We start from the raw sequence: 25,810 nt of genomic DNA, 5'->3' as shown, positions 1-25,810 counted from the left end.
CCTATTTGAAATTGCAATGCCAAGTTTGGAAGCAACAGAACAGGCATCAAGCTCCCACAGGATATTTGACAGCGCAAACTAGTTTGTTTTACGTCCCCTTGCTCTTCATTGATATTCCTGCAATTACTTTGGTTCACTTTCACGTCTCTGCTCAATTTTCTTTTGAAAGCTGTTGCTGAATCTGCTTTCATTGCTCTTTCAGCCCACTTCTTTCATTCGAAGCACTGACCTGTAGATGTGTCCTCACAAAGGATTTTCTCCCCGTCCACTCAAAATTGTTCCTCATTAGGAAATAAAGGAGGGTAGATGCATCGCTTCGGATGGTGCTTAATTTAGAGTTGCAGCACTTCAGAATCTCGTAGCACATTGTGGCACACATGTCAGCTCGGCCTTCAAAGAATGTGGACGGAAACTGAAAAATAAGACACGCCGGAAGTGTGCTTTTTAATGGCAAACACAGACAAACTTGGAGAATTATAAAAACTAAATACATTTCTACTGAGGACGGAAAAAGAATATAAAAATGGACCGATGTTGGTACCTTGTAGACGAGGTTCCTCAGAGCTGCAAAAACATACTTCAAGGCCATTTCTGACTGATTGATTTGGACAAAGCAGAGGAGAACATTGAAAACTTTCTTCATCAGGGGGTTGTGTCCATTGTCGGCAAGCAGCTGACCCTAGAGAGGACGGCACATGAAAAGCATCAACTTTACGTTAGCCAGCTGCGATGAGAATAGCCCAGGCTAGACAAGACTGCAACGAAGTATTCACACAGCACAGTAACAAGAAATTCCATGCAACAGATTCATGTGCCACTCCAGCTTCCTTCCACCCCTTTTCATCTCACCTTTTCAGCATGTCCTTTCAATCCTCATATCTTCATCTAGCTTTCCCTTAACTGCGTTCATGCTATTCAACTCAAGTTGAGTATATCTTGGCAACAGATCAAAGTCAGAAATATATGTCAGAGAAGATTCCACGAAGCGTTTCAATGGTATTTTATAGAGGTAGTAGGAACTGCCGATGCTGCAGAATCTGAGATAACACGGCGTGAAGTTGGATGAACACAACAGGCCGAGCAGCATCAGAGGAGCAGGAAAGCTTGACCTTTTCTGACGAAGGGTCCTGACGCAAAATGTCACGCTTTCCTGCTCTGTTCATCAATGGTATTTTATGCTTATATTTCCATTTTTCAGCTTTCTCACTTCTATTTAAACCCTGTAACACTTCATTCGGAAAATTAACTGGAATTCAGCATTTCATGGCAATCAAAAAGTTGGACTAATCTTGGTACAAGAGGCAAATATATTCACAGAATCAGGGGAAAACTGGCTAAACAAGTGAGACAGAAATGAACCAAAAGATAACCGATAAAGTGAGATACAATGGGATGGGAGGAGGGTCACCAGGCATATCAATGCTGGAATAGACCAGATGGGTCAAAGGGCCTGTTTCGTGTGCTGTAAGTGTGAGGATTGATAAGTGGGGTTTGATTCCTCGTTAGCACTTTTAAACTGTTAGCAGGAGAGACCAGCAACTGCAAAGACCCATTGCAAATGAACAAAGGAACTTCCATGACATTTGAATGAGCATACCTTAAAAACATGAGTGAATAAACCCATCATATCCAGAACAGTGAGACACACTTCTGTTGCGATGTTAGCTTCGACGAGTGACTGATGTAGGACATCAGCATCGGTGTGGCCATAGCCTAATGAAAGGAAGCAAGATGTTACCGCTTCTGTCACCATTCAGAGCAATTGACCCAAACTAAAACAGTTAACTGATTCACAAAGGCTTTAGGCCTCAACATGAAGCAAACCAGATCTGAACTCGAAATAAGATTGCTGTTTGTATTATGCTGATTTGAAGATAGTTTCTTTTCTGTGCACATTCTGCCTTAAACTATTCAATGACCTCGCCATAAGACCATAAGAAATAAGGGCAGAATTAGGTCATTTGGCCCCTTGGGTCTGCTCTGCCTTTGGATCACATCTGATGTTTCTCTATCACCTTGTGAGACTGTGTTCAAAGTCACACAAGTCTCTGAGGAAAGTAACTTAATAGCAAGGGTTTAGAGGGATATAGACCAAATGCTGGCAAAAGGGGCTAGATTTATCTGGGATACCTGGTCAGCATGGACGAGTTGGACTGAAGTGTCTGTTTCCATGCTGTACACCTCTACAACTCTAAAAGGGAACCTGGTGACCCCCAATTATTTTAAACAGTACCCCCCCCACCATTCCCCCAGTTGAGTACTCATCTACTCACAAACTTTATTTCCACAACCACTCTATCAAGACTGTTTAGAACCATTTACACTTCAATCATCACCCATTGCTTTTCTAAACTGCAGTGGAAACAAGCCCAGCTTGTCCAAACCTTCCTCATAAGGTAATTTGCTCATTCATCAATCTTCCCCCACTGTCAGCAAAACTTTCTATTTCTGTCTCCCTCTTGTATTTAATGAACTTTCACTTACATATGTTTGTCCCTCATCTGAACCACTCTCAGAGTTTCATATTTATAACACCCTGTATAGAGATATTCCACCTAAAGACCTGTTGGATTTATCTTACATATAATTGATCCTAGTTAGGTCTGGCTCATGAGCGGTAACATCAACATCGTTATAAGCATCTCTTGAAGTTCACCCCTCACCGTGCCATATCATTCTCAGGTTTTTGGCTGTAGAGCCATAGTCATACAGCATACAAACAGGCCCTTTGGCCCGACTCGTGCATGCTGACCAGGGTTTCCAAAACCGTACAAGTCCAAGTTGTCTGTGTTTGGCCCGTATCCCTTTAAACTTCTCCTATCCACATACCTGTCCAAATGTCTTTTAAATGCTGTAATTGTACCCACCTCTACCACTTCCTCTAGCAGCTTGTTCCATGAACGTACCAACCTCTGTGTGAAAAAGGTGTCCCTCAAGTCCCTTTTAAATCCTTCCCCTCACACCGTATCCTACACCCCCCTAGTTTTGGACTCCCTTGGCTCTTCACTCTGTCCATACCCCTCATGATTTTATAAGCCTCTATAAGTTCACCTGACAGCCCCCTCTGCTCCAGGGATCTGGTATTCTTCTTAAAATCTTAGTTACACTTTCTCCAGTGCCTCAAATATCTTGCCTCAAGAGACGTTCAGTTGCATTTACCTCATAAAATGTACCAACAACAAAGACATTAAGTAACTAAGACATGCTGTGCTTCTAGAGACACTAGTAACCATATTCCCTCAAACTGTGTCCGTCCATCTACATTCAATTACTCTGGTTACAAACTCCAGGAGTCAGAAATAAATTGTAATACAAGTTCCATTTGTATGACAACTAGTTTCCTATTAAAGCTAGATACAACGAGGTAAGTAAGATGGAGATTTAATAAGATAGAATACCGTACACTTAAAAAGATGAATTTCCACAAATGTGGATAAAATTTTCAGGAATTTATGGCCTTTTCATTTGGCCTTTATAGCTAAGGCACTGGAGTTTAACAATAGGGAAGTCTTGTTACAATGGTGTGGGGTGTTGGTGAGAACGCACCTAGAGTACTGTCTACAGTATTGGTCCCTGATTTTAAGAAAGGATGTACTGAAATTGCTGACATAGAACATAGAACAGTACAGCACAGTACAGGCCCTTCAGCCCATGATGTTGTGCCGAACTTTTACCCTAATCTTAAGCTCTATCTAACCTCCACCCCTACCTTATACTATCATCCATATGCCCATCTAGTCGCTGCTTAAATGCCCCTGTTGAGGCCGACTCCAGTACCCTCTCCGGCAATGCATTCCACAACCCGACTACTCTCTGAGTAAAGAACATGACGACTGCCCTATATCTACCTCCACTTCACTTTAAAACTATACCCCCTCGTAATAGCTACCTCCACCCTCGCAGCAAGTCTCTGACTGTCCACTATCTATACCTTTGATCATTTTGCACATCTCTATCAAGTCACCTCTCATCCTTAGTTGTTCTAAAGAGAAAAGCCCTAGCTCTCTCAACCTTTCCTTGTCAGACCTTCCCTCCATTCCAGGCAACGTCCTGGCAAATCTCCTCCGCACCTTTTCCAACACTTCCACATCTTTCCGATAATGAGGCCGTGACAGTTCAAAAGAGATCTACAGGGCGAGGTCCTGCAATGAAAGCATGGCCAAACAAATTAGGCCTTTATTCAAAGTATACGAAGGAGAGGGACAATCTTATTGAAACATACAAGATCCTGACGGGCTGGCCAGGGTAGATGTTGTGAAGCTTTTTCCACTAGTTAGAACATCTCACACCAGGGGACATAGTTACAGAATAAGAGACACGCATTTAAAACAGAGATAGAAAGGAATTTCTTCTCTCAAAAGGTAATAGATTTCTGGATTGCTCCACCTCGGACAGTTATGCAGGCCAGATGATTGAAATATCAGAGAGTTGAGGGCTATCAGGGCTTAGCATGGGCAGACTAGCCAAGGGAAGAACTTATACAGTTAATGGTAGGGCCCTGGGTTGTTGAACAGAGGTCTCATTGTTAAATTGGAGCGGGTTCAGGCAAGATTTACCAGGATGTTACTGGGACTGGAGCATTTGAATGAAGTGGAGAAACTGGATAGGCTGGGATTTTTTTTTCACTGGAGTGCAGGAGGTTGAGGCAAGACTTTACAGAGGTTTATAAGATCATGTGGGTCACAGATAACGTGAATAGCCAAGGTCTTTATCATAGGCTGGGTGAGTTCAAAACTAGAGGGCATATTTTTAAGGTGAGCGGAGAAAGATTCAAAAGGGACCTGAAGGGCAACTTTTTCACACAAAAGGTGGTTCATAAAAGAATGAGCTGCCAGAGGATGTGGTGGATGCTGGTACGGTTACGACATTTAGAAGTCATTTGGACAGGTACATGAATAGGAAAGGCTTAGAGGGATGTGGGACTAGATTATTCTGGGAAACTGGGATGGCATGGCTTGGTTGGGCTGGAAGGTCTGTTTCTGGCTGTATGACTCTATGGTCTTGTAGAACGATGCGACGGGCATGAGGTGTCGTATGGCCTGTCCCTGTTCTTATTTCTCGTGCATTCACTCCCCAAACTGTTCTCATTCTATATCTCACTCCCACTTTAAGATGCTCCTTAAAACATGCCCCATAACCTGTTCTGCTGTTTCTCTGTCTAACTTGGTGCCTAATCCTATCTGATTAGAGTGAGATATTATTTTACAGTTAAGGAGACCACATAAATTACAGCTGTTATCGCAAACACAGCCGCTGATCTCAAAATAGGCAAATTTACCGCTGCCTTGGAATGTTCAATAAATGTGAGAGTTATTAATAGACTAAAGAATGAGCAAAGTGTCCATTCCATCAATCATGAGAATCAACTGCAAAAATTCTCATGGCAGCACAGAGGCTCAGTGGTCAGCACCAGTGCCTCACAGCGCCAGGGGCTTCAGTTTGATCCCACTCTCGGGTGACTGTCTGCGTGGAGCTTGCACATTCTCCCCGTGTCTGCGTGGGTTTCCTCTGGGTGCTCCGGTTTCCTCCTACAGTCCAAAGATGTGCAGGTTAGGTGGACTGGCCATGCTAAATTGCCCACAGATTCCAGGGATGCGTAGATTAGCCATGGAAAATGCAAGGTTACAGGGAAAGGATAGGGGGAATGAGTCTGGGTGGGATGCTTTTCAGAGGGTCGGTGGAAACTTGTTAGGTTGAATGGCCTGCTTACATACTGTGGGGATTCTATGATTAAGAGTAGCCATTACACTGGAAGAGTTTCAAAGATTCTTGACCCTCCATGAGAAAAGAATTCTCCTCATCACAATGTAAAATGAGCAACGCCTTATTTTTAAAGAGTGACCCCAATTCCAGATCCTCCCACAACAGGAAACATCTTCTCCACGTTCAGCTTATTACGAATCTTCAGTATCTTCTCTGTTTCAATAAAATGGCTTCTTACTTGCTAAACCCCAGGTGATACAAGTACAGTTCTTAAATCTCTCTGTGCAAGGCAATGCAATAAATATTCTCTGAATTGTTTCCAACATATGACAGCTGGTGACAATTCTGCCTCTCCCATTTTCATTTCTCCGAATCCTCCCTTTCATCCTTCACTGTTCCATTACCTTCCTGGTTTCATTTTGAGCAGGCTTCTCATTTGTCATTTAACTTCTCCTAGCCTCCATGCAATCACAGGTTGAGTTGCCACGCACTGGCATTATTTCACAAGGTACTTAGAAAAGGGAATTTTCCAGTTCTACTGGAAGGAAACGAGTTGCATGTTACCCCTGCCTCCCTGGCAAGATAACAGCCAGCGATACCTGGGAGAAGATCTGAGGGCTAGTTCAACCAATTGGTTCAAAATGTTGTGCAGGGATGCTCGGTTAGAACTAAAAAGGGTTCAAGGGAGTGGAGTTTAATCTGCTAAGAGACTCAACTGCTGAAACATTGAGCTTTGAGCTATAAATCCGCAATATTAGTCATGCACAACATGAATGAGTCTCCAAAAAGAAAGACAGAAACTAAGTTTGAGAAGCTCTGTCCAATAGGGATCAGAAGCATAGCAACAATAATCCAACAATATAACCTTGAAGGGTCTTACCATTGTCTACAGAAATTCCAAGTACACTGGATAGCTTTCTTACACTGGAAACAGAGATAAGGTCATTTTGTTACTAATGTTTTGATGCCAGTACACAGTCTTTGCATTGACTCACATTCCTTTTAATTTTTTTTTAAACAAAGCCTGATCAGAACATTGTTAATGGTACAATTTTTCCCCCACAGTTTGTGTACATTGAATATAGACCAGCAATATTCAATGTGATGGGATCTAGGCATTTTAAAGGAGCGGAACTTGATTATCTGAAAGACATTTGAATTCAATGCATCAACCTTTCACAGCAGTGAAACATTTCTGCAGTCCATGAATGGTTTTTAAGCCAATTACGAGCCACATTATTCAGATTCAGAAAATTAATCAAGGCATGGAGAAGAAAAAAATAATAAACGCATAGAGTGAATTCAAACTATGTTGATCATGCAGTGATACCTAGCTGTCACAGTAATACATATCCAAGCCAAATGTGCAATTGCGAATTATGTGTGTGCCAATCGAATGAAAACGGTGTGGTACAGAATCTTTATAACATATCCCTTGTCTGATGGCATCATGGAATAAGGACACTGAGCCCATGATGAAGGCTTGAAAGCGAGAGCAGTAACTAATCCCACTAACCCAGGTCTCTTCAATGTAATCCTGATTTCTGCTGCCCAGTATCATACACTTACTGCTTTCACATGATGCAGCAGTTTCTAACTGGGTGATTCCCTGGGGTGTGTGACAAAGCATTCTGTGCTCTAACAGCTCACTCCTTTCTCCCTCACATTTTGTAACAGCAGTTGGCAAGTTGTCACTTCAAATTTGTCTCCCAAATCAGAACGGTGGGTCAGCGAGCACCATCGGTGGCTCAAAGTTAGAAAACTGCGGGTTCAGGTCCCACTTCAGGATTTGAGCACAAAGTCTAGGCTTAAATAAAGCAAAATACTGAGGGAGCGTCACACTGTTGGAGGGTCAGTACTGAGGGAGTGCTGCACTGTCAGAGGGTCAGTACTGATGCTGGCAGTACAATACAGATGCTGTATTTAGTTGAGAAATGGAGGTATTTTTGTACTGCTTCAAAGAGTCGAGGGAATTCTCAATGCCTGGGCTAATAACCGTCCTTTAACCAACAAACTGCTCATGGGAAGCTGCTGTACGTGAGGCTGCTGCATAGCTTCACCCATTTGTATTTATACTACAGAAAGAAAACTTCTTCAGATAGAGACCTGAATTGAAACTGTGTGTCACTTTTTTTTTATTCATTCATGGGTGAAAGCATCACTGGTTAGGCCAGGATTTACTGCCCATCCCTAATCGCTCAGAGGGCAGTTTGGTGTGGGTCTGGAGTCACATGTTGGCCAGACCAGGTAAGGATGGCAGTTTCCTTCCCTAAAGGGCATTAGTGAACCAGATAGACTTCTCCTGACAATTGACAATGGTTTTGTGGTCATCATTAGACTCTTAATTCCAGATGTTTATTGAATTCAAATTCCACCATCTGCTTTTGTGGGGTTTGGACCCAGGCCCAGCACATTACCTGTGTTTCTGGATTAACAGTCCAGAGACAATACAACTGGTCCATCGCCTCTCTCGAGGGCACTGTTCCAGCCAGGGAGAATAACTCCTGAGACAGTCCCATGGTATCACCGCCTGTTACTTAGATTTCTCCCCAGAGATCCTACAATGCAGTCAAAATAATGAACATTGATCCGCGTTTTAAACCTACACTTGTTGGTTCAAGATACAGGTGCCTTTTTGGGAGAACAGGTTCTGGGGAAGGAGTGCAAATATTAACCTACAAACTACCCAAACGCCTGATTTACTTGAGTGGATCAGGAGGAACGATTTCCAACGGCAGGCGTGTTGCACGTCGGAGGACAGAAGTTACAGGTCACAGGCAAAAGAACCAGCGGTGGAAATAAGAAATATTTATTTCTTCTGAACGGTAATGAGTTATGATGATTTGGAATGGGCTGCCTGAAAATGGAGCGGAAGCAGGTTTGAAAGTAACTTCTTAATAAAAGACGAACTGGGTAAACAATTGAAGGGGAGAAATTTCCTGGGCTTTGAACAAACAAGAGGGAGTGGAAATATTCAGTTACCGTTTTCAAAGAGCTGGCACAGACATAATGAGCCAAATGTCCTTGATCTGAACTGTAAGACTTCTGCGAACAACATCAGGTGTTAACTGCAACAAATAAGCATTTTGGTTCTGCAAAGCAAAAACATTTTGAGAGCCTAGCAACCAAATCGCAGTCCTTCATGGAAAGAGTTAATAAATGGCTTTAATTGCGATATCTGATTTCTGAGGAACGTAATAACTTCCATTTATATTGATCAGGCAATATAAATACCATCTTATGAGCTGTCAAAGGTTATGACATAAATCTGAATTAGGTTGTAAATAATCAGGTTCCACTTCAGACATCAAACCAATCTTTTCCCAATTTTCTTCCGCTGTCACAGTTTAATTCAATCAGGAATGTAAGCCCATGACTGTGCTCTGGAGGTGGTCTGCATAGTCTATTCAAAAGAGCATTAGTGTTCTTCTCTGAGCTCCTATGTTCACTGATAAAGGCACCCTTGAGGCTACAAGACTTACTGTGGTTAAAAGTGCAAGAATTATCCAAGCTGCTGAGTTGCTGCAATCTGGCATGCATCATTCCTGTTCTACTGCGAGAAACAGGCAACGTTTGAGCTTTCTTTTCATGTGCATTACTGATGGATCCTAACCCCTCTTGGTTCCTGCAAGATGGGCAAATGGGACAGAGCAAAGGTTAATGTCAGCACAACGCTGCAAAAGCCAAGTGTTAGTAAAGCAGTTGTTACTTTTTATTGAGCATCTTCTGGAGGCCAAATGGATTAGTTTGTTGACAAATCCAATTTTGCCTACTTCACAAGAACAGAACAAACTGGACTGTTTTTGACCATTTGGCCTTTCATGCCTGCTCTGTCATTTATTATGAGCGTGGCTGATCTTGGGTTTCAACGTTCTGTCGACCCGCCCTCTCTGGACATTCCCTGAGACACCAGAAATCTGACTATCCCAGCTGTAAACACATTCAATATGCACACATATACAACTATAACTTTCAGTGTGAGAAAATTCAGGAGATCCTAAACCCTGGGAGGGAAGAAATTCACCTTTGTTTCAGTCCTAAATGATCCTAATTAAAATTATATTCCTGTGCTTTAGATTCCCAATTCAGCAGGATCAACCTCTCAGTATCTGTCTTATAAAGCCCCAACAGTATCTTGTATATTTTGATTTCATCATCGTACAAGCCTCCTGTCCTGGGCAACAGTTTAGTGAACGCTCTCTTTGCCACCATCAATGTACATTAAGCCAGACTTGAATTTGGTGACTTCAGTCCAAAGTCGTGAATTTTTATCAAAAAATGCAACTGGTAAAAATGGTGACATTTGCACTCATCAATTTTTTTTCAAAGGAGCAAGCAGGTTTTGAAAGCCGAGCTTCTGACAATTACGAACCCAAAAGACCACAAGAACAATTTCTGCAGATTCACCATCACAAAACACTCAATTCCAAACCTGTGCATGAGGAAATGTGAAGTTGCAATGATCATAGCAAGCAAGTACAAGCCAGAAAGCGGTGAGCAAGTGTTAGCACGCTGACAGTAACAGTTTATACAAAAATAAAAAGCTGTTTACTTTTGCTGAATTTCTATATCTGCGTATGGAAATTCACAAACAACAACAAAGCTGAGACAGACATAAAACAGAACACATGGGAACAGAGACACACACACACACAAAAGCAGCAAATACCAACATCTTACCCAGCAAGAGGGGAAGAGCCATACACATTTACTTTTTTTGGGGGGAGTTTAGCAGTTGTCAGCATACAGGGTGCAAAGTAGGAAAAAAAAAGGTAATTTGTGTTAGGAATAAATGGTGAGTCCACTGCTTCATACCACCACCAGAGCTTATTACTATAGAATACCATAATAGGTTAGTTTATGAAGAAAATACAACTCGGGAAATATAGATGGTTAAATCAAAATAGTGAACAAAATTAATAAAATGCAATTGTCTACTGGTCCATCTGATATAAAGCTTCACAATTTTTAAATTACATAAGCTGTCAGAAAAAGGAGTTAGTCCTCAAAACTAAAAATAAATAAGTGTCTTATAAAAATAATTCACTGATCTCACTTCAGTTTGTAAATGTACATGTTGGGATAGGTAGGGAACCAGTGAAAGGTTTACTGGGCTGTAGAATTTGCCATAAATGGAAACTTGAGCATTTTGTTCTGGAAAAGGTCACTGGACCAGAGACATCAAATCTGCTTTCTCTTCACTGATGCTGCCAGAGCTGCCGAGTTTCTCCAGCATTTTCTGTTCTTGAACAAATTGAACAAGCCTGTCGAACAGGGGTCAGTTCGTAGAAACTTGTCAAACTCATCGCTTTGATCTGAGATACAGCTTAGTTTGTGGGTGGGTATGTTTTTGCGCAAAACAAATTAAAAACCAGTGACAAAGACTGGGAAGGCCAGCTTTATGCTTGAATCATCAAGTGCTGGTTGTAGGAGTAAATTGGCTCCTGTGCCTACCTCATTCCAACAGGGACCACACCTCAGAAGTACTTTGTTACAGTAAAGCACTTTGGGGCTCAGTTGCCGTGGGTGTGAAAGGTGACACAGAAATGCAAATTATTTCTCTTTTTCAAAACTTAAGAAATTAAGGAAGTGCTGGCTGACAGGACAATGAGTAGAATCAGTGACAGTACCTTGCGATGTATCGCTTCCCCATATATCTGAATTGATGAAGACACACTCTGTGGAGAGAAATGTAACATTCAGCGCAGTAATACGTTTCTTCCACAGCATAGAGACAGATCACCCAACTAAACAGGTCTATGCTTCAATAATTAAATTAAACTCAAGATAGCAATTGTCTTCACTAATAATGAACTATAATTCAGCACTTGCAACAATTAAACAATTTCAATCTATTAAAAGATAGTGAGAAAACCACTTTCCTGTGGCAGAAGGACTAGTAGCCAGAACATACAGATTTACAGTGATCACTGTAAGAAGTGGAGTTGACACAGTGAGTTGTTCTCCTCAGGGACAGGCTGTGTGAAAGGCTGGTGGAAACTGATTGAATAGTAACCTTCAAAAGGCTAACTGATAAATCAGAGAGAGTGGCTACATCACTGAGGAGGAAACCCTTTGAACCAATGAGACCTGCCAGCTCTCTTAAAAAGCAACTGAGGTGATTGCCATGTCCCCACTGCCTTGTAGGTTATTTCAATTTAGATAACTATCCAAATCCCTGTAAAAGCCACAACTAAATACCCCCACCATAGTGTCATCAGCTTGGTAAAAAAACATTTTCTTCACTTCACCTTTTACCAGTTGGTTTACATCCTGTGGTTCTTGACCCTTTAGAGAATCTCTACTGTGTGGAAGCAGGCCATTCAGTCCACACCAACTCTCTGAAAAGCATTCCACCTAAAGCCACCCCATCCCTGTAACCCTGCATTTCCCACGGCTAACCCACCTGGACTGCACATCCCTGAACATGATGGGCAATTTAGCATGGCCGAGCCACCTAACCTGCATATTTTTGGACTGTGGGAGGAAACCGGACCATTCGGTGGAAACTCTCACAGACACAGGGAGAATGTGCAAACTCCACGCTGACACTCACCGAAGTTCGGAATCGAACCCAGAACACTGGTGCTGTGAGGCAGCAGTGCTAACCACTATGCAACCCCATAACATAACCTGGGTGTCTAGATTAATAGTCTAGCGAGAATACCACCACACTATCACCTTCATTCATCATTGGCCACGGATGAATTCGAACTCAGGATTTTCTCCTGGAGTAACTTGTTACTGACCCAGGCACAAGACCACTGCACCATCGCCTTAGGTGCCCTTGTGTCAATGGGAACAGTGTCCTTGTGTCAATGGGAACAGTGTCCTCTTCTCTATCTTCACCAGATCTCTTCCCAAGCACATCCCCCCCCAACCCAATACTGATACCTCATCCCAAGGTTCCCCATCCTGAGTGCAAAAAAAACCCAGCTTCTTCCATCCATTCACTGAATACTTGAAAACACAAAAATTGCAGTGGGAATGGCACATGCAAAAATATCAGCAAAGTATCATTGCTCAGATACACTCACTCTAGGATTGTAAAGAAGTCCATCAATTCAGTGGTAGAAGCTTTGTTCCAATAAGTAATCAATGCATCTACAAAATAAACAACCAAGTTTGCATTATTCTGTCAAATATAATCAGTTAAAAAGTACTCTTGGGTAAAGTCAGATTGATCTGACATCTGGTATTCCCAGTGTTTACTGTTTTCTAATTGTGCTCATAATTAACTTGTGGCTGAAATGATTTCTCATGTACACATCTACCAGTGACTAATGAAGTGTCAACGAAATATGTCCATTGAGACGCATCTGCAATGGGAAGATGAGGAATAGGCCAAATCCAATCAATTCTCCACTGGGCCCCGTATCTAAGGGAGGATGTGTTGTCCTAGGATGGGGTCCACAGGACATTTACAAGAATGATACCGGGGATGAAGGGCTCATCATGTGAGGAGTGGTTGAGGACTCTGGGTCTGTATTTGATGGAGTTTAGAAACTTGGGGGTGCATCTCATTGAATTTTGACAGAATACAGACAGGCCTCGATACCATGGATGTGGAAAAGATGTTGATACTAGTAGGAGACGCTAGGATCTAAGGACACAGCTTCAGAGAGAAGGGATAATCATTTACAACTGAGATGAGCAGCAAATTTACAGCCTGAGGGTGGTGAATCTGTGGAACTCGTTGCCACAGAAGGCTGTGGAGGCCAAGTCAGGGAGTGTATATAAGATAGAGATAGATAGGTTCTTGATTAGTAAGGGAATCAAAAGTTACAGGGAGATGGCAGGAGGATGAAGTTCAGAAACATATCGGCCATGACCAAGGGGTGGAGCAGACTTAATGGGCTGAATGGCCTAATCATGATCCTGTGTCTTATAAAAAGATCCAACCTTAGCTTGGTTCTGCATCAAATCAGCAGACAAAGATTCAGGAAACCCCTAACGACACGTTCCACCCCTTCGACCTTATCACATTTTAACGAGGAAAACCAGATTTCCTCCTGGAGCAATAGAACTTTTCATTTATCTTCTCTCAAAACCAAATATACTGAAGAATCATTATATTAAATTTAGGTTCACACTTGATTTTAAGCACACTTACCCAGCTTTGCATTCCAATGAATCTATTATCCCAGAACTCCCAAACTATCCAGGTCAAGCAGCCCACTTGACCAACACGCCCCACTATCAATACTTAATCATATTAAAATAGCTCAACTGGACCACCCTGACTCTTTTACATTCATGGAATACCTCTTTTATGCAACCTGTCTACATAATTTAAGTCCTTTAAGGCCTGGGATCATTCTTATGAAACTGCATTGTGCCCCCTAAATAAATTTTCCCTGAGATACTGCCCAGAAATAATCATGGCTGCTCACTCTCCCAAAGCAATTAAAAAGTCACACAACTGAATGACAGATTCATGAGTCACCAGCTCTAAAACTTGTACTTTCATGCTCATTAAAACAATTAGTTAGGAAGGTCTGGTTGATCTTAGCTCTAATTACCCCAATAAGTAACAAGAAAAACTTAACACAGGCCAAATTCTAAAGTGAATCTGTAGATCATCAATATTGGAAATCTGTGAGGGACATTAACTCCTGAACACTAAGTGATGAAAAAGTTTAAGCTGACACATACAGGTAAAGGTTTATATTGCATTATTATCAGATAGTAATCTTATAAGTTGGCCGGGGATAATGGGAACTGCAGATGCTGGAGAATTCCAAGACAACAAAATGTGAGGCTGGACGAACACAGCAGGCCAAGCAGCATCTCAGGAGCACAAAAGCTGACGCTTCGGGCCTAGACCTTTCATCAACTGATGAAGGGTCTAGGCCCGAAGCGTCAGCTTTTGTGCTCCTGAGATGCTGCTTGGCCTGCTGTGTTCGTCCAGCCTCACATTTTGCTGTCTTATAAGTTGGCCGTTGTGATTTGAAACATATAAGGTTCTGAGGGAATGTGACTCGGTGATTGGTGTGAACGTGTTTCCTCTTCCAGGAGAGAACAGAGCTGCAGGATACAATGTGAAATAAAGGGATCAACTATTTGAGACGGGGATGATGAGAAACTCTTTCCCTCAGAGGGTTATTGAGTCAGTGGCATTCTCCTCACCAGATGGTGGTGGAGACAGGGTCATTGGAAGGATCATGACAATGTAGATCAATTCTTAACAAACAAGGATCGGGGGTGGGGGTGCAGGCAGGAAATCAGGTCACAATCAGACCAGTGATGATTGCTAATCTGAACGTTCACAGCAAAGCCCAGGAGTAGGGCTATTCATAATGATTTGTCTAAGGAAACAGCAATGCATTTCAATTACCTACCTAACATCACCAGAATGAACAGGCCATTCAGCCCAGGTGATCTATGCTGGTTTTCATGCTTCACAACAGCAGTCCCCTCAATGCCACTTCATCTCATCCTATCAGTGTAGCCTTTTATTTCCTTCTCCCTCATGCGTTTATTGGTTCGATCCATTCCCCAGTTGTGGCATCACTGACTGGGCAAACATTTATAACCCTCGAGAAGCTGGTGGTGTGCTAACGTTTTTTAGGGCAATTAGGAATGAATAATAAGAAACAGTTATGTCCGGGGATAAAAAGGCATCTGGCTTTGCATTAAGTCGGAAGTCACATGGCGTCAAGTTATAGACCAACGGATTTATCTGAAATCACAAGTTTTCACAGCGCTGCTCCTTCATCAGGTGAAGTGAAAGGAAGCACATAGGTACTGTGCCTGTGTGTTTCCCTCCACTTCACCTGACAAAGGAGCAACTGTCCAAAAGCTTGTGATTTCAAATAAACTTGTTGGACTATAACCTGGCATCCTGTGACTTCTGACTGTCCACCCCAGTCCAACACCAGCACCTCCACATCATGGTTCCCATTAAGTGTTGTTTGCCTCAGCTATTTCATATTTTTGTGAATTCCACATTCTCACCACTCTCTGGACAAAGAAGTTTCTCCTCAATTCGCAGTTGGACATAGCAGTGACTGTCTTATCTTTACAGCCTGCAGTTTTGAACTCCTGCACGTGTAAAAATATTCCCTACGTTTATCTTACTGAAAACTTTTGTATTTCTAAAGACCTTGGTATTGTCACTGCCAACTTTCTCTTTTCCAGACAACAGGGTCAGAGCCTTTTGGATTGCTCCCAAATTACTGTAAACTGTCAACTCTTAAAAACAAACAAATGTATATTCCCAATATGCATTTGGGAATTGGAGTGGAACAGACCTGGTATTTCAGAACAATGGCCTTTCATCAGTTTCACGGAAACATCTTGCACCAATAACATGAGCTTCTCTCCAGCATTTTCAGCTCTTATTTCCGGAATCGAGTGTGTGCAGCACTTTGCTTTTGAGTTTGGGAACCGATTTTAATTTGCTCATCAAGTTCAGGCTTTGTCTCCACGTTATTACAATAAAAATGTTAATGAACCTACCATCAGACATGCTTTTTAGAACATGTAGGAAACACATGAGGAGACTGCGTATTTCTGTCTGTTCCAGTTTGTCACATCGTATCAGAGAGCCCCCGACACAGCTATGATTCTGAGAGAGACATACACTGTTAGCATTGGATCTAAATTGGAAAACACCAATAAAGAGAACAAAAACAATTTAAATAAAAAGTTCACTGCTTTCTTTGAAAGGGGACAAAATGTGGTTTAAACAACCGGGAACCCTTCTACAATGGGCAGCGAAGGGTTTATAGTATTGCAAACGTGATTCTTCTTTTTTGGAACAATTTAAACAATGATCAGAAAGCAATTTCCTTCTTTACACAGCTTCACAAGAACTGCCAAACAATGCAAGTCTACATAGCACCTCAAAGAACAGCGTTCAGTTACATGATAACTGGAAAGGAGAAACAAAGTCCCTGGCGAGGGGATAAACATTTCTGAAATCTGTTGGAAGTCCATTTTCCATCAGAAAATTTCACTGAAATGCACTGCAGCCCCGTTCTTTCCCCATAACCCTGCGAAAATTTCTTTTTCAAGCGCATGACTAACCACCTGGAAAAGTGCTCGGAATTTGTGGGTTAAAGCTTTCGGGCTATTTTTATACCAATAGCCTTCAACTCTCCAAATTCACATTGTTAAGATAAAGGTCCATGTGTAAAAGGTTTCTATCAGTGAAATTTCACCAGAAGACCAAGTGCATCAGGAAAATCATTCCAGATGCTCCAACTGCAGTTAGTTAGTGATCTTATGTCTGTTTCTGCATTCAAACTAAGTACAGGTTCTGAGAAAGCTCCCTGAGAATATTGACAGTGGGTTCTATTTCACCTTTGATGTGAGCATTGAGAAAAGCTCCAACTTATTGGATGGTTTCACTCCCACATTGCCATCACTCACACACAAACTGCAGTTATCACAGTAAACAGAACAATCTTAAGGACACACTGACATTAATAGCAACTCCAGTTTCATGAAGTCATTACACTGTGTAAAGGCGCTCCAGGTGTCTAAGGTTATTATGTCGGGGCTTCTAATTTCCCCAATCTGCATAATTAAATACAGAAAGTCAATGAAAATGCAAAGAAAGTGTTAGACCACTATACCACAACCCCGTCAAACCAATACAAGCATTACAGAGGCCAATTCACCAACCCACCCAGAGTAACATTCCAAGAATGGGGCTGGGTTTCACATACAGTTGGACAGGGGGCTGAGGTTGGGGCAGGTACAAAGGTAGGTCACCCGTCTCATCCATGAGCAGGAGGTTAAGTGGGCCTGAGTCCACAAAAAGATCAGCCATGATCTTACTGAACGGCAAAGTAGGCTCAACAGGCCAAAAGGCCCGCTTCTGCTTCTATTTATCATGTTTTTATGCCCAAGACAAGCTCACCCACTGTACAGTGTAAAATGGGCAGTCACCTCAAATGTTTCGGTAAGGAAGTGAGGTTAAATGAGGTTTGTTTGAAATAACATGCAAGAATGTGGACATGTTGCTTCTAAAGGCTGACATGAACACAGGCATAAAGTGGAGGGGGTCTGCACTGTTCACACTGGGGGCATGACCAACCCCCCTGGTTCAGTCAAGGAGTCAACTTTGCATTTCCCACCCCACAGAGTCGGGGATCTCTCCTTATCAAACTACAAGATGGAGCTTGTTGGGGAAACTATGATCTTCATTGGTTCTCTTCCCGCAGTACTGTATCACTATAGTCTTACCAGGCCATACGGCTGCTTGTTAGAGAGAGAAGCAACTGGAGTGATTTAACCTGGGGGGGTGGGTGGGTGTTGTCACCACACTCAGGCACAGGGAGAGGTCAGTGATGGGATCTGAACCCATGCTGTTGGCCCCATAGTGCCTCACACAAAGCAAGTGAGGTAAGCCGACCCCCTGCAGTCCTGGTAGCACACACTACTGAGCTCTGGAGGTGCTGACGAATCAGATTGGCCAGCAGCTCCCAATGACAGGAAGCCCTCCCCCAGGGAGGGGCAAAGGCACCCCCCGACCACCGTCTCCACCCCCCACATCCCACCTCTCCCAAGCCTGCCGCCAATTACAGCTAGGGGACGTGCTCATAAGGAAAAGAAACTGCTGCCAGCCACCTTTTCCTCCAGGGGGCAGTCACTCCAACAGGGGATGAAATCCAGCCCCTGCCTTCAGAAAATAAACCTGAAATTAGGAACCCGGGACAGTGTAACTGTGCAAATAAATACAGGGATTCTCATCATTTCTGAAACTATGTCTTGGAATGTGAGCTTTGTTTATTGCCCATTCTAGTTTTCCCAAGAAATGTGGGCATCTTAAACCGGTGCTGTTCATGTGGTGACACACAATGCTGCTTGGCAGGGAATTCCAGGATTTTGACCCGGTGACACCAAAGATATGGCGATGTATTTCCAAGTTGAGTGGCTTGGAGGGGAATGTGCAGGTGGTGGGGTATTCCAATGTGTCTGCTGCCCTCGTCCTTGTTCCTATGGTCAGGAAAATCTTAGCAAAGGAGTCCTCATGAAATAATGTGGTGTAACTTATGTGGTACATCCATTTGCAGTCACTGTGTGCCACCGGGGGCAGGAGTGAATTATTAAACTGGGCTGACAATCCAAACGGGCTGCAGGTGGGCAGTATTCCATTACACTCCTGCCTCATACCTTGTAGGTGCTGGAGTGGCTTTGACAAGGCAGGAGGCCACAATGTGGAATTTGCAGCCCCTGACCTGGAGGCTGTTACTGGAGTTGCTACTAATGGTCCAGTCTACTCACGTATTCACACAGCAATTCAAGTACACAAGCAAGAGGCAAATACTTCGTGAGACAAAGCGGCATGCAAGATTTTCTCTGGCAGGACCGGGATAGTTAAAATGGAAAAATCCATAGTGACACAGTTCCGTCGTGTTGATTTTGAACTTTCCTCAGCTTCTTTGTTAGTCAGCAATGCAAAAGCGGAGTGTCTCCTAATGAGCTTTTCCCTCTGTTAGCAGAAAGGAGGCAAGGTCACGTTGAGACTCTCAAACAGTGTTTCTATAAGACAATCACAGATGGCCCAGAATTTGCTGAAAAGGTAAACTCCACCAGCCTTCTGACAAGGGAGACAGGAATGTTGCTGGACCAGTGATACAGAAGCCCAGGGTGACATTTTGGGGCATAGAACACACAACAGTACAGCACAGGAGCAGGCCCCTTGGCCCACCACATCTGTGCTGACCATGTTGCCATTCTAGACCAATCCCTTCAGCCGATACCCCTCTACACGCCCCCTGCCTGTTCACATGCCTGTCCAAATGACTCAATCAGAGGGGAAGCTTCGTGGTAACCACAACCAGTCCAGGAATCGAAACCCACACAGTTAGTGTCATTCTGCATCAGGGATCAGCCATCCAGCTAACTGCGCTGGCCAACTCGCCAGCCATGGCATATGGGTTCAAATCCCACCAAAGAAGCTGATGAAATGTGAACGCAATAAAAATCCTGAATTTAGAAAAAAAGGCTAGGCTACATAATCACTTTGTAAAAATCCATCTGGATCAGTAGCATCCTTTTGGGAAGGAAATCTGCTATCCTTACCTGCCTGGCCTACGTGTGACTCCAGACCCATGGCAATGTGCTTGACCCTTTCTGGTCAAGCTATGAATGAATAAAACTAACGATAAATCCCCTAGCAACCTGTGGCAGTGAAGAGATTTCCCTGAGGATTTTCAAACATCTTAAGTTACTGGATGATGCTCTCCGCTCCACTGTTAGCCTCACAAAAACCTGCTGCTCATCCTCAATGTCTTCATAGGTCAAGTAATTGCTGTATTTACAAAATAAACTCACCACAGGAAGTTAAAAGGTGGTACTTAACCTACATTGTTAATCTACCTGTTCAGTGATGTCGTTGCACACCTCTGGGACAGGTGGGACTTGAACCCTAGGTCTCCCAGTCAAGAGGCAAGGACACTACCGCTGCACCACAAGCCGACCCTAAAGGTGGTACTTAACAGCGTGAGGACTCTTTTACAAATAAATAATTATTAATAACTACCAAAGTAGCAATTAAAAAGTGCAGAGCCAAATTTGTTCAGGTTGAAAATTAACAGGTACCAAAAACTGACAGAAATTATTTTATTTTCTCTTTTTTTCTCTTTTAATCCAGTCTTCCTTCCCTTCACATATACATTAATGATCTGGGCAAAGGAACTGAATTTGCATATGACACGGAGTTGGGTGGCAGTGTGTGCTGTGAGGAGGATGCTAAGAGACTGCAGGGTGATTGGACAGGCTGGCTGAGGGGGCAAACACTTGGCAAATGCAATATAATGTGGGTAAGTGTCAGGTTATCCACTTTGGTCATAGAAACAGGAAGGTAGACTATTATCTGAATGGTGGCAGGCAAGGTGCAATGAGACCTGGGTGCCATGGTGGAACAGTCGCTGACGGTTGGCGTGCAGGTGCAGCAGGCGGTGAGGAAAACTAATGGTATGCTGGCCTTCACAGCGAGAGGGTTTGAGTGTCAGAGCAGGGATGTCTTGCTGCAGTTGTACAGGGCCTTGGTGAGTTTTGTGTGGGGTTTTGTTTCCTAGTCTGAGGAAGGACATTCTTACTATTGAGGGAATCCAGCAAAGGTTCACCAGACTGATTCCCAAGATGGCAGGACTGACATATGAGGATAGACGGGATTGGCTGGGTCTGTACTCACTGAAGTTTGGAAGAATGAGGGAGGGATCTCACAGAAACATATAAAATCATGATGGGTCTGGGCAGGTGAGATGTGGGAAGGATGTTCCCAATGTTGGAGAAGTCCAGAACCCTCTAGTCCAGAGGGGTCGCAGTCTAAGAATAAGGGTTAGGCCATTCAGGGACTGAGATGAGGAAGGATTTCTTCACTCAAGAGTTGAGAACCTGTGGAATTCTCTCCCACAGGAAGCTGTTAGCCAGTTCATGAGATACATTCAAGAGAGAGCTGGGTGTGGCTCTTGCAGCTAAAAGGGATCAAGGGATGTGGGAGAAAGTGATAATGGGATACTGAGACTGCATGATCAGCCGTGAGCATATTGAATGGTGGTACAGGCTCAAAGGGCCGAATGGCCTACTCTTGCACCTATTTTCTATGTTTCACTTCATGTCAGATTGAATCTAATACACCTGATATCCTTCCCTGTCTTTCATGTTCTTTTTTCACAATAGAAGAATACTGTTTAGGGAAACAAGCTGTTGGTTCTGTTGTTCACAGAGATCCCTGGTGCTCCATTACTCTCACTGTGCTGCACCCTCCCACCCAGCCTGGGAGAAACTATGAAGGGGCGGGGTATAAAGCCCAAGGAATGAAGAACATCAAGAGTTGATCCATTCCAGCAAACTCCAGCCCAACTGCGTAAATAACACAACAGACAAGTTACTTAATACTGAAGCATCTCGGTAACAGTTAACTTGTTCTGCAACACAGAACTTTTGAGATGAAATTCTACCTTTTCGAGGGAGTTACTCTTTTCAGTGTTGCGTTCTGGTAGACTCGTGGCTGAGTCAGTGCTGATCAAAGAGCCTCTGGAGTCCGCATGCTTCACTGCACTGATAGTCGGGGTGGACGACCCATGAGGAGAAGCTGTCAGTAATCAACATGGGGAAGAACAGCAAAGTCTTTTCATTCCTGACATTTAAAAAGCTTGAACAATACCTGACAACATGACTAAATTTCAAAGCCCCAACATCCCATGTGGAGATGTTTTTGCTGAATGGCACGTAACAGGATCGCAAACCCTTCAGGAACTTGATGATTGACTTCTGGCAGATGACTGGCTAGAAATCAACCTGAAGAAAAATCTATTCAAAAATACAGCAGCTGAGTTTACAAAATTGTGACGGGTAGGTATACAGTATACAGGAGGAACCCGTTTCCCTTGGCAAAGACTTCAAAACCCAGGGGTCACAGTTTCAAGTTAAGTGGCAGAAGGATGAGAGGGGCTGTGAGGAGCAATGTTTTTATGCAGAGGGTGGTGGATGCCTGGAATTTGCTGTCTGAGTTGGTGGTGGATGCAGAGACTCTCAACTCTGAACAATTACCTGGGTCTGCGCCTTTAGTGCTGTCAGCTACAGGGCTATGGGCCACACACACAGGAAGATGGGATTATAAAGGGCATCTGGGGGTTTTGGGTCATCCTGGACAAGACTGGCCAAATGGCTCCATTCTGTGCTGCCTCATTTCTACGGTTCTAACACTCTGAAGTGGGACCCAACCCAACAGCTTCTGGCTCAGAGTTGCTGCACCTTCCAACTGAGCTGCAGAGCAAACTCTAGGAGCATTATGAAGTGTCCCATTTACATGTCCACAGCATGAAGTTTATTCCACTTCACGGGCCTCCCTGCTGTGTATTTACTCCTTGTACACGCAGTTCCAAGCAGGTACAGTTTTGGTAAGAGAGATAACAAGGTGTAGAGCTGGATGAACACAGCAGGCCAAGCAGCACCAGAGGAGCAGGAAAGCTGCTTCTTCAGAAATCTGAAGATCCGAATGAAATCTGATCACCTTGTTATCTCAGATTCTCCAGCATCCGCAGTTCCTACTATCTCCGAAACAGTTTTGGTAAGACCGAGTTAAAAGCAAAAACCACGGCACGATCTTGCAGGAAGAGTGTAAATTTTTGGAGATGTGCCTGCAGTCAATTTGGAATCCCAGAAGGGAAGTCAGAGGTCAGCTGGGAAAAGACCTGGTTTGCCACATACGGGCTAAGCTGGTTCCAAGTGGGACTTCCATCCCCTCAGTCGCAGAAATCCCATCTTCTGGAAATGCCAAACCAATCTGACTGCCTGGCAACCCCAAACAGCGCCATAGTTTGGCACTGGGAACTGACGGAACTGCAACCAATCTCCAGTCGTCCCTTTGGCCCCAGGCTCAGTGGGCAGGGAGGGGGGAGGGTTTAGCAGCCTGAGGGAAGGGGGCAGGGTTGGGCTGCAGGTCTACACAGCAAGGAACAGAGGGGATCACTGCATTATGGGGTTGTGGTCCCCCCCCAATGCGCACAGGCAACTTTGGAAATTAGTAACCCCTTCCTTCCTGCTCTTTTTAAAACATGCAAGGAATAAAAATGCCAAATTAAAGCAAAATATTGTGAATGCTGGAAATCTGAAATAGAAACAAAGTAGCAGAGAAACTCAACAGGTCTGGCAGTGTCTGGAGAGAGACAGAACTAACATTTGGAGTCCAGGCCGACTCTTCTTCAGAACAGAAAGAGCTGCAAAATGGTGCCTTTCATGTTGCTGGCAGAGAGGGAGGAGGGGCGGAGTGGAACAGATGGTGATGATGCCCAAACGACAAAGGCAGTCCTATTGGTGGCAAAGGAGAGATTGACATGTAAAATGGACGTAAATCATAAGTTTGCAGAAGGAGACAATGTGGCTGCTCTGTTGAGAGCAAAGTCAGCATAACACAGCCAGGTAGAGGTGACGATCAAAATGGAGGACAGAGGTCACTTTCTGAAGTGGCTGAGCTCTGAAAGCTGTAGAGCATGTTAAAGTGGAACCCGCGGTGCTGTTCTCCCAGAATTCATTCAGAAAAGCAAAGGAAAACCCACTGTCCAATCCAGCCCTCCATGCCGTGTGTGAGAAGGGTAATATTAGGGGCATTTCAGCTTTTATCAAACTCAGCTGGCTCATAATTATTTACTTACATATGGTAGAGGGGCTGCCTAATTCAGCACCAGCCCACCCTCCAAATTAATTCTGGGTGTTCTGCACCCACCCTATTTTAAATGGTTCCTGGCAAAATACCCAGTAGTGGAAGCATACTATATCCAGCTTCAAGATGGCGGCATAGTGGCATTGCCATGGGACTAGTATTTTAGAGACCCAGATTAATGCTCTGACAGAATATGTTCAAGTCCCAGCAGTAAATGTAATTAACAAAACAATATAAATCAGAAATTAAAAGATTTTCTTGGTAACTGTTACCATGAGACTACTGATTGTTGCAAAAACCTGTCTGGTGAATTAATGTTCTTCAGGGAAGGAAATCTATCATCATCTCTTTGCATGGTCAGCATGTAACTCCAGACCCACAAACTGGCTCTTAGCTCTCCTCTGAAATGTACAGGAAGGGCCATTAGGGATAGGTAACAGATGCTGGAGATACCCATAACCCCAGGAACAAATATCGTGAATGAAACAAAAGAGTTGCTCACCTGTGCCCGATATAACACCAAACACATCCTTGTGGACACTGCTATCTAGCGTGTTTCCTGGTCTCTGTGGAGTCAGCATGGTACTTCCTGCTGGTAAACTGAATGAAGACTCCTCTTTTCCACTCTACATCAAAATACAAAACTGTTTACTTATCAACAATCCAACAATGCTCTTGTTCACCTGTCCTGATATTTCCTAATACGATTGCTTTTATGTCATGCGTAGCGAAATATAGTGAAAAGCTTTGTTTATGAGCAGTATTGGCAGATCACAGCAAGCAAAGGACGTACAGATCAAAAAGACTGAGCGGCCTACAGGTTACTTTGCAGGTGATATTGTTTGAGGCTGAAGTCCATTCTACAGTATGATATCTTCTGCCTGACAGAAGAGGTTGTAGGAAGTCATCACCGGGGTGCAATGGGTCTTCGATGATGCTGGCCCCCTTCCTGTGGCAGCAAGCCGTGTAAGTAGAGTCCATGATGGAAGGTTGGCTTCTGTGACGGTCTGGGCTGTGCACACCACCTTCTGTAGTTTCTTATGGTCCTGGGCAGAGCAGTTGCTGTGCCAGGCCGTTATACACCCGGGCAGTATGCTTTCAATGGTGTATCTGTAGAAGTTGGTGAGGGACCTTACGGACATGCCAAATTTCTTGGGCCGCCTGAGGAAGGAGAGGTATTGTTGTGCCTTCCTGACTGTCACATCTATGTGCGAAGCCCAGGACAGGTTGTTGGCTATTATCACTCCGAAGAACTGGTTGCTCTTCACCCTCTCAACCTCATTGAGTTGAAGTAGATAGAGGCGTGTTCTCCTTTCTTTCTGAATTTGATGATCAGTTCTTTAGATTTGCCAGTGTTGAGAGACATATTGTTTCCACTGCACCATGTCACCAAGCCATCTATCTCCCTTCTGTATTTTGACTCGTCGCTGTTAGATATCCATCCCACTGGGACGGTGTCATCAGCAAACTTGTAGATGGTGCTCGGTCAGATAAAGCCTTGGGGTCAAATGTTGTTTGAAATCACTCCTTAGGAAATATCCTGAGATGTTTCAGTGTCAGTTACATAACTGCTAAACTAAAAAAAACCAAAGAACTGCTGATGCTGGAATTCAGGAGCAATGACAGTAATTAGTCTGCTGTTACCCACTACTCATTGTTCGCCACTAACTGATCCCGTTAGCAGCCATTCATTCCCCTAGGCTGACCATTATTCACTCATTTGTTTGTCCAGCTGTTCTTCTCTCTCTTTGGGCTCTATCTCCACCTACCGTTTATTCCTTACACCCTCCCCCCATCCTATATTCTGCATAAAGATACAGCTTATTCCTAGTTACCATCAGTTCTGAAGATGTTACCACAACTGTTGAGATTTCCAGCAATTTCTGGTTTTCTTTGTGAGATAATGACCAAATGCTGTTTCATCACTAATGTCCTCCAACTCATTTCACACTTTCCCCATTGCTCCATCCTCTCCCTTCCCCA

At 43.5% G+C, this 25,810-nt stretch overlaps 1 protein-coding gene across 15 annotated transcripts in view; it reads right to left on the bottom strand.

The window, feature by feature from the left end:
• LOC125453562 (dedicator of cytokinesis protein 9) overlaps positions 1-25,810 on the bottom strand; it is a 316,948-nt gene that overhangs the window by 48,747 nt on the left and 242,391 nt on the right. For 9 of the 15 annotated variants that reach the window (XR_009445818.1, XM_059646469.1, XM_048533319.2 and 6 more), the window contains 9 exons: positions 24,330-24,453; positions 21,624-21,757; positions 16,165-16,273; positions 12,741-12,807; positions 11,334-11,381; positions 9,186-9,328; positions 1,598-1,713; positions 542-679; positions 230-412 (listed from right to left, as the gene is read on the bottom strand). Coding sequence is in view for 14 of the 15 variants with exons in the window: in XM_059646469.1 (XP_059502452.1) it covers positions 230-412; positions 542-679; positions 1,598-1,713; positions 9,186-9,328; positions 11,334-11,381; positions 12,741-12,807; positions 16,165-16,273; positions 21,624-21,757; positions 24,330-24,453 (1,062 nt within the window). In the remaining variant the exon portion in view is untranslated. Of the gene's footprint in view, positions 1-229; positions 413-541; positions 680-1,597; positions 1,714-6,583; positions 6,628-9,185; positions 9,329-11,333; positions 11,382-12,740; positions 12,808-16,164; positions 16,274-21,623; positions 21,758-24,329; positions 24,454-25,810 lie in introns of all 15 variants that reach the window. The other 6 variants (XM_059646475.1, XM_059646471.1, XM_059646474.1 and 3 more) reach the window with 2 other exon arrangements.

The sequence above is a fragment of the Stegostoma tigrinum genome, chromosome 6 (assembly GCF_030684315.1).
Source record: "Stegostoma tigrinum isolate sSteTig4 chromosome 6, sSteTig4.hap1, whole genome shotgun sequence".
NCBI classification, from domain to species: domain Eukaryota; kingdom Metazoa; phylum Chordata; class Chondrichthyes; order Orectolobiformes; family Stegostomatidae; genus Stegostoma; species Stegostoma tigrinum.
Note: the sequence above shows the minus strand (reverse complement) of the source record. Positions and strands in the feature narration are given on the sequence as shown.